The 16,995-nt window shown below is 41.4% G+C and overlaps 1 protein-coding gene across 1 annotated transcript in view; it reads left to right on the top strand.

Moving 5' to 3' along the window:
- The window catches only part of NIPSNAP2 (nipsnap homolog 2), a 32,891-nt gene continuing 15,896 nt past the window's right edge, over nucleotides 1-16,995 (top strand). The window contains exons 1-7 of the mRNA XM_024571412.4: nucleotides 1-173; nucleotides 8,231-8,370; nucleotides 8,454-8,499; nucleotides 13,948-14,042; nucleotides 14,368-14,438; nucleotides 15,296-15,436; nucleotides 16,459-16,490. Of these exons, the coding sequence (XP_024427180.1) occupies nucleotides 82-173; nucleotides 8,231-8,370; nucleotides 8,454-8,499; nucleotides 13,948-14,042; nucleotides 14,368-14,438; nucleotides 15,296-15,436; nucleotides 16,459-16,490 (617 nt within the window). The 5' untranslated portion in view covers nucleotides 1-81. The remainder of the gene's footprint in view (nucleotides 174-8,230; nucleotides 8,371-8,453; nucleotides 8,500-13,947; nucleotides 14,043-14,367; nucleotides 14,439-15,295; nucleotides 15,437-16,458; nucleotides 16,491-16,995) is intronic.

Consider the following 16,995-nt stretch of genomic DNA (forward strand, 5'->3'; position numbering starts at 1 on the left):
CGGGCCTAGCCGAGGGAGGGGTCGTGGAGGCAGCAGCGTCAGCGGCGGTCCGGACGGTGTGAGCCCAGGCTCCGGAGCAACATGGCGGTGCGAGTGCTGCACTCCCTGGGAGCGGCCTCGGCCGGTGGCCTCCTACAGCATGCGGCCCCCTGCGGCCTCCTGCCCGGGCTCCGGTGAGCAGCGCCGCCCTTTGGGGGAGGGACCGCTATGGGGGCGGAGGTCTCGGGGTCCCCGGTGTGGATCTCCGCCCCGACCTGGCCACGCTCCCATGGGGCAGGGCAGCCGGGGCTGCAGGGCAAGGAGGGCCGAGGCCACGGTCAGTGGCCGAGGCAGGCTGACGCCTCGGAGGGGTACGAGCACCTTCCCCTTGGGCTCAAGGTCACGGCGGGGACTGCGCTGGGCACCGAGGCCACTTACGCCTGCTATGCCTGCCATGCCTGCCTGGCCTGCGGGACCTTCACCCCACACGACCTGGATACGTGGCCGAGCGGTGTGTGCTCGACTGAGGCCGCAGGCCCTGCTGTCGGCCTGCCGGTTCCCGCCAGGCGTCCAGACGAGGCGGCTGCCCGCGCAGAGCCTCGGTGTCTGCATCTGCAATTATCAGTAGCGCACTACTTACCTCTTAGGTGGTTGTGAGGGAAGAAATAACGCATCGTTCTGGGTGAGCCCCCATGAAGGAGGTCTCAGTACTAGGAACAGTCTTTGACTTACATTTAAAAGTAAGTAGTGGATCAAAAAGTATTTACAGTTATCAGCAATAGGTAGGCGTTGGGTTCATGTTTTAACTTTTCTTCTAACTTCAGATTATGTTCGGTTTTCTGAATCCATCACTTTGACATATTCATGTCCCATTTTGCACATTCGAAAAATAAACCAAACCCCCAAACCCGTACTATTGTAACTTACACGTAGGTTTGCTTTCTTGTTTTCTTTACATTGGGTAATTTAAATGCTATCTTTTCTTGTGTTTGTTATTAAATAATGAGCCTCTAGAAAATACAGTTTGCACCTAAAAATGAAAAAGCAAAGAAACTACCTGTTGTCTGTTAAACTGTTACTATGGGCTGGGGAGCTTTATATAATATGACTTATTTAATTAAGTCCTAGAAAAAAAAACAATAAATCCTAGTAGCAATCTTAAGTAAGTAATAGGATCTGCATTTTAGAGATGAGATGGAACCTCAGAAGTTATGAGATGCATAGCGAGAAAAGGCAGTTTCTAGCCTCAGCCCCAGTTTGTCAAGCTTCAGGCAGCACCCTCCTAGGACTGATGGTCTACTTGTATTTCCAAATTCAATGTTTATGTTTCCAAGTTAATTAACAAATCAGCATCCTTTTGTTTTTATTCTGTTATTGAGCATGCCCTGCGTGTCATCTTACTTTTTTCATACAGGTGATATGAGCCCATGAAATTCATATTTTCTTCTTTCAGCTGAGACTGAAGGTGTTCCCTCAACATGTTTATCTACAATGCCCAGGGTCCCAAAGTTGGGAAACTGAAGAATGGGACCTGGGTCTGCCCAGTCCCCTCACTTCCTGCTGGGACCAAATGCCCTTAACGTTGGAGTCCTTATGTCTATCCAGCCTGTTGACTCTTTGATTGCTCTCTCAGATCCCCTGTACCTTTTGACTGTTCCTAACTGGGCTCTAGTCTGCCTTAACTGTGTGTGTTCTTTAGGACTCAGTCTAGACACAGTTAATTATCTGAGTCTGTCAAATCTTGCATGTATATGATGCCTTTGAAGCTGTATGGAACTGAGCATAATAGCCTTAGTCACTATCCTCAGGAAGCCAGGGCCAAAGTACAAACCCATATAGACATACAGGTTGAGGTAGGTGCTATGAGAGAAGATCAGGGAACCTACCCCTTGAGATCGCAGAAGGCCTCTCCAAGAAGATGACGTTAAGCTGAGACCAGGAAGATCAGTGCGTGTGAAAGTCCTGAGTGGGAAGGAGCCATACATGCTGGAAAACCCCAGGAACATCTAGGAGGCTGGAGCACAGGGGTGAAGGGAAGACTGGCTAGAGGACAGGTGACAAGGAGCAGGGACCAAATAATTCCAGGCCTTGCAAGTTGTCTTAGAGAGTTTGGATTTTATTCTGGGAGCTGTGGAAAACATTTGAAGGTATAAATTCTAGTGTGACATGATCTGATTCTCAGTCTTTAAAGTTCGGTCTGACTTTAGAAAGGGGACAGAATCAAGGGTAATGACCCACTGGGTGGATGCTTATGCCATTTACTGAGAGTGATTTGTTCCATAGGCACATGCGTGCCCACCATATGCTGGGTGCTATTGGAAACTAAATAGGGTACACAAGATCCTCGCCATCTTGCTAACAGTAAGAGGAGGAGCAACAGGTGTGGGGTGAGGCCCGGTTTTGGACCTGGCAAAGTCTGAGATGGCTGTGAACTACTCAGAGGGAAAGGCCAAGGAAGCAGCTGGCCTACTTAACCCAAATAACTCTACAAAGGAGATATCTGGACTACCGGAAACATTTGGGAGTTGTCAGCATATAGGAATGCTAAAAGTTGATAGGTACATGGGTTTCAGTTTACTGTTTTGCATTTGATTGGAAGTTTTCATAGTAAAACTTTTTTTAAACCATAGGAATCAATGAGGTTGCTTGAGAAATTGTAGATAGAGAAAGGGCTGAGAAACAGACCCTGGGATGTGTCGACATTTATAGACTGGATATAGGAAGAAGAGGCTGGCAAGGGAGACAGAAGGGGCAGCCAGTGAGGTCATTGTTATATGACAATGATCAGGGGGAAGTATTTACAGGAGGAATGGTCACCTATGCCAGATGCCGCTAAAAGGTTAAGATGACAGAAGAAAACTGCCAACAGGGGTATTATGGGTGACCTGCAAGAGTGATTTCAAAGGGAAAGGAGGAAGTCTTCCTGGGACACTTATTTACCAGAACTTCTTCCTCAGCTCTGCTCAGTGCCAGGCCCAGAGTTCCAGCTACTTAGTAGATATTGCACTAGTGCCCAACAAGTGCTTAAGATGCTTATATGTGCAGCATTTAACTCATCTTCCTCCTACAGAGCCTGCTTGCTTCTCCCCGATAAAGGAACATCTTCCATTTAGTGGCTTAGGCCAGAAACCAGAAGGTCTTTTCCAAGTCCATCTCCTCCTGCTCCTTCCCGTTACCTCCAGTGCATCTTCACTCTGCCTTCTCTATTGCCACTCCCCTAGCTCGACTCTTGGCAACACGCTCCCTGCCTTATTGCTCTAGTCCATCTGCCATAACGCCACCCAGGCTGCTTTTTACACCTAGAATTTTTTTTTGAAAACTTGCTAGCATTGCACCATGTACAGGGTAGCATTCAGCTGACAGACATGCGTGGTGCACAAGAGCCTAACCACCTCGCCCCCTTGCCCTCCCCTTATCTCAGTTGCCACCCTCCTGTACCCTGTTCTGCCTTACCGCATTCTTTGCTGTTCCACACACATGCCATACAGTTTCATGACTCCATGCCCTTGGACATGTTGTTCCTTTTGGAATTATCACCTGTCTTGTTCTCCAAGACAAAGCCAGAATGTCTCCACTTGGAGTCCCTCTCACTCCTCACAGGCCAAGCTAATGTTTCATTCCCTTGAGCGCCCGCTGTGTGTGTGTGTGTGTGTGTATGGGCGTGTAAATCTACAGTATCTGTCCGTGATCACTCCGGCTGTTGACTGATCGGTTTTTCCCATGAGACTGAACAGGCTAGGCATCTGATTCATCTTTGCATGCGCAGAGCCTGGCACATGATACTTGTTCTATTTAAAGTCTAGCGCTCCTGTCCAAGTACTAACCAGTCCCAACCTTGCTTAGCTTCTGAGATCAGATGAGATTGGGTGGGTTCAGAGTGCTATGGCGGTAGACCTTTGCAGAATGTGGTGCTCCCTACCCTGCCCTCTGTACAGTGCTGCACAGCATATATATGATCTTATAAAGACAACTGATGGTGATGTTTGTCACTGTCGTTAACCCCAGCTGAGCCCGGATCTTACCACCCTGACAGCTGTTGGCATCACTGCTTCTACCCCTTTCCATAGTTCAGTTTGGACAGCTGGGTGACCCAGGCACATTAGGCAGCTTTGGTCACCTGGCACTCGAAAGATTTCAGAGTTTCACAGTCAGATGGGGATAATGCTGGGCCAGCCTATTTTTCATTTGTCCAGACAGTTGCTACCCAAGTTCACAAGCAAACACCATTCAGGTTCTTGTGTGTATCCTGTGATAGTGACTGTTTCTCAGACTTACCTTTAGTTTACAAAACATTTACATATTTCTGACCTCATTCTAAAGTTTTACTCATTCTAAAATATATCCCTTTGGTACTATTAAAATCTGAAGCAAATGCTCAGTTGGGAGGTATCCCTTAATAGTAAAACTATTTTGAACTTCATAGATCTAGGTTCATACTTTTATTTTGCCACTTTTAGCTCAGGTCATTTAGCCTAGCTGAGCCAATCTTTAAAATTCGGTAATACATACTTTGCTAGATTGTTCTGAGGACTAAGAACTAAATGAGATGACACAGACAAACTACCTAGTCCAGGACCTAACAGGAAATATGTTCTTACTAACTTTTAATCCCCTTTAGGTCTAAGGAGAAGGAGGAGATCAATTACTTCGGGATTTTTTCTATTCCAGATTTAGTCTGCCAGTAATTGTTTATTATGCTCTTTTATTTTATAAAGTATTGAATGCTGCCCTGGCCAGTGTGGCTCCATTGGTTGGAGAGTTGTCCCATGAACTGAAAGGTTGTGGGTTCAATTCCCAATCAGGGCACATGCCCACCTTGTGGGTTGGGTCTGAAGTTGGGGCACATAGGAGAGGCAACTGATCACCATTTCTCTCCCCCTCTCTCTCTAAAATCAATAAGCATGTCCTCAGGTGAGGATTTAAAAATATATATTAAATGCCATAGAAATTAAATGTCAATATGTATATGCTTGTATATACATTTCTGGAAGGATACACTAAAAACTGTTAGTAGTAGTTGCTGTGATGAGTATTTTATGTTTCAAATGAAATTTCCTGCTGCTGATATTTTTAGAAACTTCCATGGAATCTCTTTCTTAATTGTTCATAATTGTTATTCCTAGGTTCTTACAATGTATTTAACCAAGAAAAATTAAGCAGTTTCTGTTCAGTGAACTTAAAATCTAAATTAAAGAAAAAACAAGAATTGTACAAAGTTCCATTAACAAATCGTAAAACTTTATACTTTGTAAATCATTATGTAACTTTGTATACTTGACATATTGCTTCATAATATAATGCAAATATCCTAAGATGTGTTGTGTTTAAAACAAATTGACAAAATGTTTTTGTTTTTATGGAAATAAATTTTAACATAATTCATTTGAAGAATTGCCTTCTTCAGAATGAGTTTATTTATATAATCAACTAGCGAATTGAAAGCAGAAACAAATACTGTATGTTTTGGTTTTGGGTAAAAGGCTAATAGTTTTTATATATTATTTATTTAACATTTTAAAATTTATTTTTAGAAGGGGGGAGGGAGAGAGAAAGAGAGGGGGAGAAACATCGATGTGACAGAGAAACATTGATCAGTTGCCTCTTGCACGTGCCTGACTAGGGACCGAATCCGCAACCCAGGCAGCCCCGGCCCAGGCAGCCCCAACCAGGAATCACACAGGCAACCTTTTGCTTTGAAGGCCCACACCCAACCAACTGAGCCACACTGGTCAGGGCTATTGTTTTTATTTTAAAAGTTTGTTTATTTGAAAAAATAGTTTTAAAAACTTAATTTTTTAACTGTCCCTCTCTCAGAGATATCACCATTAACACTTTATTAATTCTATCAAACTTTAACATGGTAAAAGCAAAATAGAAGAATGTAAGATTATGTATTTTTCTCCTTTGTACTTATAAGGAAAATTGCATGACTGGTGTTGACTTATTTTGCTTGTTTACTATAAGCTTGCAGCTATTTAATTTTTAAAGGATTTGGAAGAGTACTTTTATATTTCTTGATAATTTACAGAAAACATTGTTAATTTTATATTTATGTGTTTTATGTTTCTGTATTTGTAACCTTACATCATTCAAAGGTCTTTTTATCTGGTTTCTAGCTGTTTGTGGTAATATCTTACTCTTAAAGCAAAAGGAGGAAAAGGTGGCCATCGTCACTATTAGCAGTTCACTGTGTATGTGTATGTACGGTGCTGTTCTGTGCCTGCTTTTTTCACATAATTTCTCTCAGATATATGCATGTAGATCTATCATTCTTTTTAATGATTACATTCTGTTCTGATTTTGGATATTCCCTAATTCATTTGACCAGCCCCTGTTAAAGGGCATCCAAATTTCCTGTCCCAGGAACAAACTGGAAACAAGGCAGTAATGAACGTTTATGTGCATTCGACTCTGAGCACTTGTCTAAACATGGCTGCAAGTGCAATTATTTGGGCCAAAGTTCTACAGTTTTAATGTTGATACAGGTAGTATCGCACTGCCCTCTAGGCAGGTTACATAGATTGGTAATTCCACTTGCAAGAAGTACATGCACTTAAAAATAAACTCACGGCCCTGGCCAGGTGGCTCAGTTAGTTGGAGCGTTGTACAGTACACAAAAAAGGTTGCTAGTTCAATTCCTGGTCAGGACACACTCCTAGGTTTGGGTTCACACACCTAGGTTGTGGGTTCAATCCCCCATCGGGGCGCATACAGGAGACAACCAGTCGATGTTTTTCTCTCACATCAGTGTTTCTATAAATAAATACATACATAAATACATAAATAAATAAACCTCACAGAGACAACAAAATGAATGGTGGTTACCAGAGGGGAAGGGGGATGGGAGGCATGGTGAAGAGAGTAAAGGGGGTCAAATATATTGTAACAGAAAGAAACTAGTCTTCAGGCAGTGAGCACACAGTAGAGTATACAAATGTAGAATTATAAGCTTGTACACCTGAAAATTACATAATGTTATTGACCAATGTCATCCCAATAAGTTTAATTAAAAAGAAAAAGAAAAATTTTATGGTTAAAGTGTGGTTTGTTATTTCAATCAAACTTATCCTCACTTTTTGACAGCATGTATAGCAGAAATTGTTATAAGATGAAAATTAGCAAATTATGTATTAATGAAGTTTGTATTTTTAGGTTTTGGTGACAGTTAATCTTGATTCTAAGGCTAATTGAGGGGTAAAATAAAATTTTTAAAATAAAGAATTCGCCCTGGCCACTGTGGCTTGGTTGGAGTGTTATCCCATAGCCAAAAGGTTGCGGGTTTGCTTCCCTGTCAGGGCACATACCTAGATTGCAGCTTCGATCTCCGGTTCCGGGCACATGTGATCCCCAGTCCAGGTGAATATGGGGCACAGTCAATGCTTCTCTTTCACATCAATGTTTCTCTCCCTGTATCTCCAAGAAGCAATGAAAAAAGTGTCCTCGAGCCCTGATTGATGTGGCTCAGTGGATTGAGTGCCGGCCTGTGAACCAAAAGGTCACTGGTTTGATTCCCAGTCAGGGCACACACTGGGTTGCAGGCCCGGTCCCCAGTAGGGGGCGTGCAAGAGGCAACCACACAGGGAAGTTTCTCTCCCTCTCTTTATCCCTCCCTTCCCCTCTCTCTAAAAATAAATAAATCTTTTTAAAAAATGTCCTCAGGTGAGGATAAAAATTAAAAATTAAATAATTCATTGCCCCATATATTGCTTTTCACATTTTTTTATTCTTGGAAAATATAGGTAACATAAAATTTTCAATTTTGATCATTTTTAAATGTACAGTTCAGTGGTGGCATTATGCATTCACATTGTGCAACCATCTCCAGAACTTTTCCACCTTCCCAACCTGAAATTCTCTACCCATTCTCCCCGCAGCCCCTGACAACCACCTTACTTTTTTTCTCTATGAACTTGGCTACTCTAGGTTTTCATGTTTATTTTTTCTAGATCAAAAATTGCCTTGCGGGAGGGAGAAATACATAGTGGGAATTGCAGGTAATCATGAGAACTCTGTTAGGAGAGCCACAAGTTACTTCTTCACACTTCATGCCTGCCGTTCAGAACGCACATAATGGAAAGCAGACCTTTGGTGGAAGCCTGGGTTCTAGCATAGTGCTTAGATAGGTGCCCAAGGCACGTTTGCTGAATGGATGATGAATTTGTGAAAACAGTGTATTATCTGACACTACCTAAAGACACTGACATCTTTGTACTTCTGATGAGACTCAAATTTCTTGTTTGTTACTCCATAGAAAGTTGACATCTTCCAGTAACAGACCTCGAGAAGACAGCTGGTTGAAATCCTTATTTGTCCGGAAAGTTGATCCAAGAAAAGATGCTCACTCTAATCTCCTAGCCAAAAAGGAAACAAGCAGTCTATACAAATTACAGTGTGAGTGATGGGTCTGCCATCTTCCTAGTTGACTTTTTTCCCCTTTGTTCCTAAGTTCATCGTTGAATTTTCTTTTGTTTCAGTTCACAATGTTAAACCGGATTGCCTAGAAGCATACAACAAAATTTGGTGTGTATACCAAACTATCCTTTACTTGGGGAAAAATAATGATTTTAATACTTGTTGGTTCAGCTAACACTTGATAGCAGAGTGAGATCTTTGTTCCATTTTCTTAAAGCTGAATGTACAGAGGCCCTTAAGTTGAGTTCTGTATGGGATTACCAGGGGGGTATTGATTTTAGTCACTCATACAGTAAATTATCACATAAGCTATCAAACCTTAGAATGTTACCAGTCTCTTAAGGTTGGAAGGACCTTTGCAAAGCTGTATAGTCCATCAGCTCATCCAGTGCTTAAGTTCTTCTGCAAACCTTCTTGACTGCCTATGCTTAAATACATTCATACATTCCATCATCTCTGGGCAGCTATGACTGTAAGGAATCAGAACTCGTGACCTTATGACCTCCATGGTTTCCAATTTTACTTCTAAGTAAAACTGCCACATGGAAGTCCTGTGTGTATTTGAATGTAGCTGCCATTTCTTCCCAAATCTTCCATTTGCCAGAATTCAAGTTCCTTCAGCAGATTCTCATGATTTGAGCTCTATATGCTCTTAGAGAATTTGTAAACTTTTAGACTAAAGAGAAAATTACATCAGTTCCTTTTTTAATTTAATGATTATGCTATTACAGTTGTTCTGATTTTTCCTCCCTTTGCCCCCCTCCACCCAGCACCCCCCACTCCCTCAGGCAATGTCTACACCATTGTTCATGTCCACGGGTCATGGTTGTAAGTTCTTTGGCTACTCCATTTCCTATACTGTACTTTACACCCCCATGGCTATTCCATAACTACCTATTTGTACTTCTTACTCCCCTCACCTCTTCACCTGTTCCTCCACACCCCATCCCATTCATCAACCATCAAAACTCTCTCCCTGTCCGTGATTCTGTCTCTGTTCTTGTTTGCTTTAGTTTGTTTTTTAGATTCAATTGTTGATAGATATGTATTTTTGCCATTGTATTGTTCCTAGTTTTGATCTTCTTTTTCTTAAATAAGTCCCTTTAACATTTCATATAATAATGGTTTGGTGATGATGAGCTCCTTTAGTTTTTGTCTGGGAAGCTCTTTATCTGACCTTTGATTCTAAATGATAGCTTTGCTGGGTAGAGCAATCTTAGCTGTATGCCCCTGCTTTTCATGACTTGGAATATTTCTGGCCAGTCCCTTCTGGCCTGCAAAGTTTCTTTTAAGAAATCAGCTGACAGTCTTATGGGAACTCCCCTGTAGGTAACTAACTGCTTTTCTCTTACGGCTTTTAAGATTCTCTCTTTATCTTTAACCTTTAGCATTTTAATTATGTGTCTTGGAGCGGGCCTCTTTGCATCCATCTTATTTGGGACTCTGTGCTTCCTGGACTTGCATGTCTATTTCCTTGAACAAATTAGGGACATTTTCTTTCACAATTTTTTCAGATAGATTTCCAATTACTTGCTCTTTCTCTTCTTCTGGTACCCATGTGATACGAATGTTGGACCTCTTAAAGTTGTCCCAGAGGCTGCTTATACTGTCCTCATTTTTTTTTTTGGATTCTTTTTTCTTTTTGTTGTTCTGATTGGTTGTTTTTTCTTCCTTATGTTCCAGATCATTGATTTGATTCTCAGCTTCATCACTCCACTGTTTCCCTGTAAACTGTTTATTTCAAATAGTATATCATTCATTTCTGACTGGATCTTTTTTATGCTGTTGAGGTCCTCACTAAGTTCCTTGAGCATTCTTATAACCAGTGTTTTGAACTCTGCATCTAATAGATTGCTTATCTCCATTTCATTTAGGTCTTTTTCTGGAGTTTTGATGTGTTCTTTCATTTGAGCCATGTTTCTTTGTCTCCTCGTTCAGGCAGTCTCCCTGTGTTTGTTTCTATGTGTTAGGTAGAGCTGCTTTGACTCCCTGTCTTGGTAATATGCCCTAATGTACTAGGTGTCCTGTGGCACAGCCTCCTCTATCACACAAGCTGGGTACTCAAGGTGCGCCCTTTGTGTGGGCTGAATACACCCTCCTCTTGTAGTTGAGTCTTGGTTGCTGTTAGCAGATCAGTGGGAGTGATTTACCCAGGCTAGTCGGCTGCAAAGAGTGGCTGTGACCACTGACCACTAACCTCTACCCTCCATGAAGGATCAGCTGTGCAGGGGCAGGGTGGTGGTGCTCCAGTGCAGTCTGTAGCTGTCCACTGGGTGCGCTGGCCCTGGGGTTTCCCAGGTGGTGCAGGTCAGGGTCAGCCCCTACCTGTGTTTTGCCCAGGGCCACCTTGCCCTAGCTATAAATTAGTCTGAGATGGCTGCCACTTGTGCTGGTCTGGGAGATTCCCAGGGGAAGCCAAGCTGTGAATCCAGGCTGGCTGCTGCTAGTGCTGTCCCTGAGGCTCACTGAGGTCACCTGTTGCTTGTTTGATAGGATTTAGGAAGTGGTGAAGCATGAGCAAAGACCAGCCATTCATATGGAAAAGCAGCTTGGGTGGACCCAGAAGTTGGGTGGGGCAGAGTCTCTGGGGATCTCGAAGGCCAGTCAAACAGTGTTAGCCCGGTTGATGGATTCTCAGATATGGCACCAACTTGCTGGCTCTTTTGGGGGAGGGTTTAGAAAAGGGACAATGGCCTCTGCTTGCCTTGATGCCGCACACTTCAGTTCCTCCCGTTATGCCACTGATGTCTTCCAAGCTGCCACCCCAGTGCCAGAGCTCAGATGGAGCGATTCTGAGTAGGTGAGTCCGTGTGTGGGTTCTTTAAGAGGAACTCCTTGGAGCTCCACCAGTTTCTTCCACAGACTCAATCCCCACTGTTTTTGCACCCAGAAGTTGTGGGGACTTAATCATCCTGTCACTGGAACCCTGGGCTGGGGGAGCCTAGTGTGGGGGTGGGAATCCTCATTCCTGAGATATCCTTCCCGAATTTTATCCACCATGTGTGGATATGGGACAAGCCCATTCCGTGTCTACACCCCTCCTACCAGTCTGGATGGATGTGGTTTCTTTAATTCTGTAGTTGTCAGACTTCCATTCAACTCAATCTCTGACAGTTCTGAGTGATGGTTGTTCTATAGTTTAGTTGTAATTTCGATGTGGTTGTGCAAAGAGGTGATGATCTATGTCTGCCTACACTGCCATCTTGACCGGAAGTCCTATATCAGTTCGTAATTAAATTAATAGAAATAGTATTTTAATGGTCAATTTTGAGCAATTGTGATTAAAAAGCTTTTTTTTTTTACCTTTAATATCTACTACTTTCATGAGAAAACAAGTGATTCTGTCATCAGAATCAGCATAATTTTCAGAAGCAAAAGTCTGTTGTTTTATTTTTGGACATGGCTTGTGAAATAAAACATTAGTATAGAATTTCTTACCATGGCACGGTTTTCTTTATTTAAAAAATTGCCCTAAAATAAAGCAGATGCTTATTTCTAAATCTTTTCTCATGAAATGAAATCATCTCTCTATGCTGATGTTTTCTTGGGTTATCTCTCCCATCCTGTTTTTATTACTTCATCTCCCGTCTCAGATATCTGTTCATATTCCTGTTTGGATGTCTTGCTCTTCCTTCAGACTCAACAGGTAGGATTACCTTGCTTTCAACATCCCTGTGTCACTCGCCGTGGTTTTATTTAACCCTTTCCTTGCTTCTTCGTGATTAGTTACTAAGGGCTCTCTGTTCCTCATCTGACATGCACTATAATTCTCCTTGCTTGTTTCCTTTTCCATCTGCCTTTCCCAGCCCGTCGAGCCCCGTTTCCAAGTAGCCTCCTTTCTGACCCCTTCCTGGACTTGTAGCTGTACCTACCCTTCCACCCCAGCCTGCAGTCCCAAAAGTTTGTCAAATTGATCTGCTTGAGTTTATTTTTCTCCTACATCGTGTTGTTTATTTTTTCTTTTCTCTGAAACTTCAGCAACTCCTTGTTTCCAGCAATATCAATACTTAACTCCTGCGTGGTTTGTTGGGGCCCCACTAATGAGGTTCTTCCCAACCCACCTAGTTCTGGGCACAGACACTGCCTACCTTAGAACTTCCATTCAGGTAAAGTCCGGGCTTCCAAGAGCAGGTTTAGGGCTTTCAACAAAGAGAATTGGCTGCAAACCCATATATGATTTTGTATTGAAAACCTATGCCCATTGTCAGTCCTCGGCCCTTTCCTGGACCCCACCTGGGTCACTAGTACAGGCTTCCTTCTTCCACATCGGCTCCTGTTCAGGGCTGTTTACTTCGCTCAAGTCATATGGCAAAAAAGGAGGCCCACTTCCTTTTCCCTAACGGTCTTTCCCCACCCCCATTTCCTTTAATATCCTCTTAGGTCTGAACATAGGTCTGTATGAGCCAGTACAAGACCACACCATGTGTATTTTTTGAAGGATGGCATTCGCTTTTATGGGATTTTAGTTAGACATAAGACCATTCTGACCTCTCCTCTGTTAACTGTTAAAACACACCCAGTCCAAGTGCCCCAGCCTCTAGTGGTGATTGCTGGGTTAATATTGCTCAGTGTCAGCAAGCAATTTGAACAGGTTCCATTTCTGAACCTTGATGTCTTTTTGCATTTATTGTTGAATCTGTATTGTACTTTTTCATTATAATTTTTCTATTCAAAAAGTATACAGGCTTTAGCTTTTCTCTTGGCATGGCATAGTTATGTCTCATTCCTTTGCCTTTCCCTGTAAATTAGAATCTGTGCTCTAGGAAGGTTTCCATATAATCAAGCTCTGATACCTCTGTTCAATTAATATCGTGCCAGGCCTGTCAGGGCCTTGCCTTTGCTGCGGTGCAATCAGTGGTTACAGAATGGGTGGTGTGTCGGACGTGGAATGATGTGGTACCTCGCAAATCCCCTCACTTGACTTCAGTGGAACCTAATTATTGCTTTACATTGTATTTTTCATTGGATTCTTCTGTCACGTTGATGCCCTTTGGAACTATTGGAGTCGTGTTGTGTTCTACCTCTGTCTTCTTCCTCCTTACCTAGGGCCACTTTTCTCTGCCCATTACCTCTGCCTGCTTGTGCCACGTCTGTTGTCTCCCCATCTTGAACGTTACTTTCTCCCCTTTCTTATTTTTTTCCAGTGTTCTTTTTCTATTCCCATGTCCCTTGTTCTTCCTATCTTTCAAATCAGCAGAACTTAGCTTTTATAAACGTCACCATTCTCAAATACTTCTTTCTGGAATGGCAAGTAGTAGACTCATAGTGCCTGGAACCTTGGAGCCTTTGGCTCTTCTTTATCCTTTTTATTACTAGAGTTGCTTACCAATGTTCCAGATACACCTGGAGGTATCAGAAACTTAAGCTTATGATAAGTGAGGTACCAGTAGAACAGAATGCAGGTAAAAGGTTAATTTTGCATGTTGTTTTATCGTAAATATATTCCGAGGTCAGAATACGGGGTAAATGGCATTTTTCCTATTTCTGATCACGTGTTGTACACCTGGTGAATTTTTGTTGGCTGTTTAATTAGTGTTGCTATTTCTTCTCTTTAAGTCAAGAGGTGTTGCTGAAGATCCATGAGGATAAACACTACCCTTGCACTTTGGTGGGGACTTGGAACACGTGGTACGGCGAGCAGGATCAAGCTGGTAGGAAGCCGAAGGCTTTGGGATACACACTGTTCCTTAAGCCTTTAAATGATATTTAATTTAATGCTTGTTTTTATAATCAAAGCTTCCCAAGTTTCAGTCTGGTTTTATGGTTAAAATCATTTCTCCAGTAACTCATTGCAGACATTTTTTTTTATTGTTTCATTGTTTAAATCTATATTGTAACTTTATAGTGTAACTCATAGGCCAACCTGTGGCACATTACGGATTTGTACCATGTTAATACTATGCATGTCTAGAATATTTTCAAGGCAGGAGTATCATGAAACTCTAAATGTATGTTATCTTTTAAAATATATTCCAGTCCACCTCTGGAGGTATGAAGGAGGCTATCCCGCCCTCACGGAGGTCATGAGTAAACTCAGAGAAAATCAGGTAATGATTTTGGAAACTGTTTACTTGTTTACATCAATAATATAGTAGAGGCTAGTACAGAATTAAATAGCTCTTCTGTCATCAGTTTTTTACCAGTGGTAAACTACTTTTTGTAATAACAAATGTTGTTATTCGGACCCTCTAAAGATGTATTCAAACATAAAGTAACCCATTGTAATACTATTAAATTAACAGTTCTTATTGTAAAAGTCAGTTGTACTTCGAAAATGGTAAGCTGGTTCTTTGAAACCAGTGAGTCAGCGTGGTAGGCAGAGCCAGCCTGGGTTAGCTAATGCACATCTGCTTCAGGAATGTCCAGCCGTATATACTGGACCTTGGGCTGACTTTGCTGTCCTGTCCCTCCCTTCACTAATCGTCTCATGTTAGTGGAGAGAATTTTAACAGCTACACATTATTAGGAAAGAAAACCTTTTGTACAGCTTCCCAGTCCAAACAAAAATGGCTTTTGGATTCTTTGAAGTTTTTTGGTTTTGAACTTTTATTAGTTTATCTGAGCAAAAGTGATGATGTGCCAGGAAGCAGGATCTCAGGTGCCCCTGGCTTATTTGACATTGTTGTACTCTCCACGTCACCTTTGTTGCGATGCTGTCCGACACTGTTAGGAGAACCTAAAACGTGAGCGATTACATTTGTTTATATTGTCATTTAAATAGTTAGGACGGCCATGTAGCTTGTCTCCTAAACCTGGACACTTGATAGTAAAAGGGAATACTAATAGGGACGACCGAGACCCTATTTATAATAGTGTTCTGTTATAGGAGGAACAGAAATGTTACTCACGTAGGCTTGTGTATAAATATTAGAAGAGTTCATGGGCACGTTTTTCTCACTCAAAGGAATTTTTGGAATTCCGGAAGGCAAGAAGCAACATGCTTCTGTCTCGGAAGAATCAGCTGCTATTAGAATTCAGTTTCTGGAATGAGCCTGTTCCACGGTCAGGACCTAATATATATGAACTCAGATCTTACCAACTTCGAGTAAGTACTGAAATATGAGTTAACTGTCCCTCATTCTTCTGCAAAGAAGTATGAGTACCCTTAATGCTGACCAAAAAAAGTTGAGTGTACATTCTGTGATGTGTTTGGCATTATATTTTGATTGGCTGATTTTCTTGCCTGTCTAGTCCTTCTCTTATTACCTTTTTAAAAAAATCTTCTTAATTTCTCATTCTTTCTCTTCTGCTAAGCTCTTTTGTCTTTATAATTTTAAACATAAAAGTTATTATTGATATTATATAGCAATTCTATTTTTAAAGGAAAGACCTAAAATGCAGGACTAGGTACAATAAATAGCATCTATTGTAACTGAAATAGAGCAACTAATAAGTGTGTGACTATTGACTAAATTGGACAACACTATAAGATTGAAAGGAATAAATAATGTTTTATAAGACTTTCTAGATACTTGCCCACTAAGTCACTACTAGCAAGAAATCCAAAGATATCAACATTGTTCAAAGGAATATATATCAATCTCAGAGTCTAACATTCCCCATTCTACTGGAAAAAATAAAGTGATAGCCTTATGAAGTTTACTTAAATTGAATTTTTTTAAATTTCACAATAAAGTCTGAGTGGGTGCCAGCAGTTTAATAATTAAGTCCATCCGGAGGATGGGCCTAACTGTGGTTGTGATAACTATTAATAACTGGATGCCTTAAGGTGGGGCAACAGTAGGTTTACAGTTGTTCATATGGAAAATAATACAATAATTAAAAAATAATAATACACAAATAAACTCTGGGTTTCGTGTACTCATTACTGTAAACCTACTTTTATCCCACACTGTATGTTGTCTTATTATATGAAACCATAGAATATTATTTCCACCAAGGGATAGGTATGTACACAGTGAATAATATTATTTTGTGACATTTTATTTGTTATACCTCACATTGTTAAATGTTAATTTTTTAGTTAGTTTTATCATTTGTTATTTTTTACATTTCCATATCTCTTCACAAAAGAACTAACAAACCAAAATCCAAATCTCTTTTCAGCCAGGAACTATGATTGAATGGGGCAATTACTGGTGAGTATATTACTAGATGGTGAGTTTGTAAGTCTTTTTTGTTTTTAAAGATTTTATTTATTTATTTTAGAGAGAGGAAGAGAGGGAGAAATAGAAGGAGGGAAACATCAATGTATGATTGCCTCTCACATGTCCCCCACCGGGGACCTGGCCCACAACCCAGGCACATGTCCTGACTGGGAATCAAGACAGTGACCCTTTGGTTTGCAGGATGGCACTCAATCCACTGAGCCACACCAGCCAGGACTGTAAGTCTTATTAATAGATTATATGAGGCCATCATGTTAATTTTAGGAATAAATTCCAGGGATAATGCTGTGATTTGATATGTATTGTTTGACATTTTTATTGTGAAACTTTTTCAAACATACACAAACTAGAAAGAATAATACCTGGACCCTCCCCTTCCATACCCATTACTTAGCTTCAATAATTATTGACACATGGCCAGTCTAGCTTAGGTCTAACTCCCCCAGCCCAGATTATGGGGAAGTAAATCCCAGAC

Source organism: Desmodus rotundus, chromosome 1, assembly GCF_022682495.2.
Source record: "Desmodus rotundus isolate HL8 chromosome 1, HLdesRot8A.1, whole genome shotgun sequence".
Classification (NCBI taxonomy): Eukaryota; Metazoa; Chordata; class Mammalia; order Chiroptera; family Phyllostomidae; genus Desmodus; species Desmodus rotundus.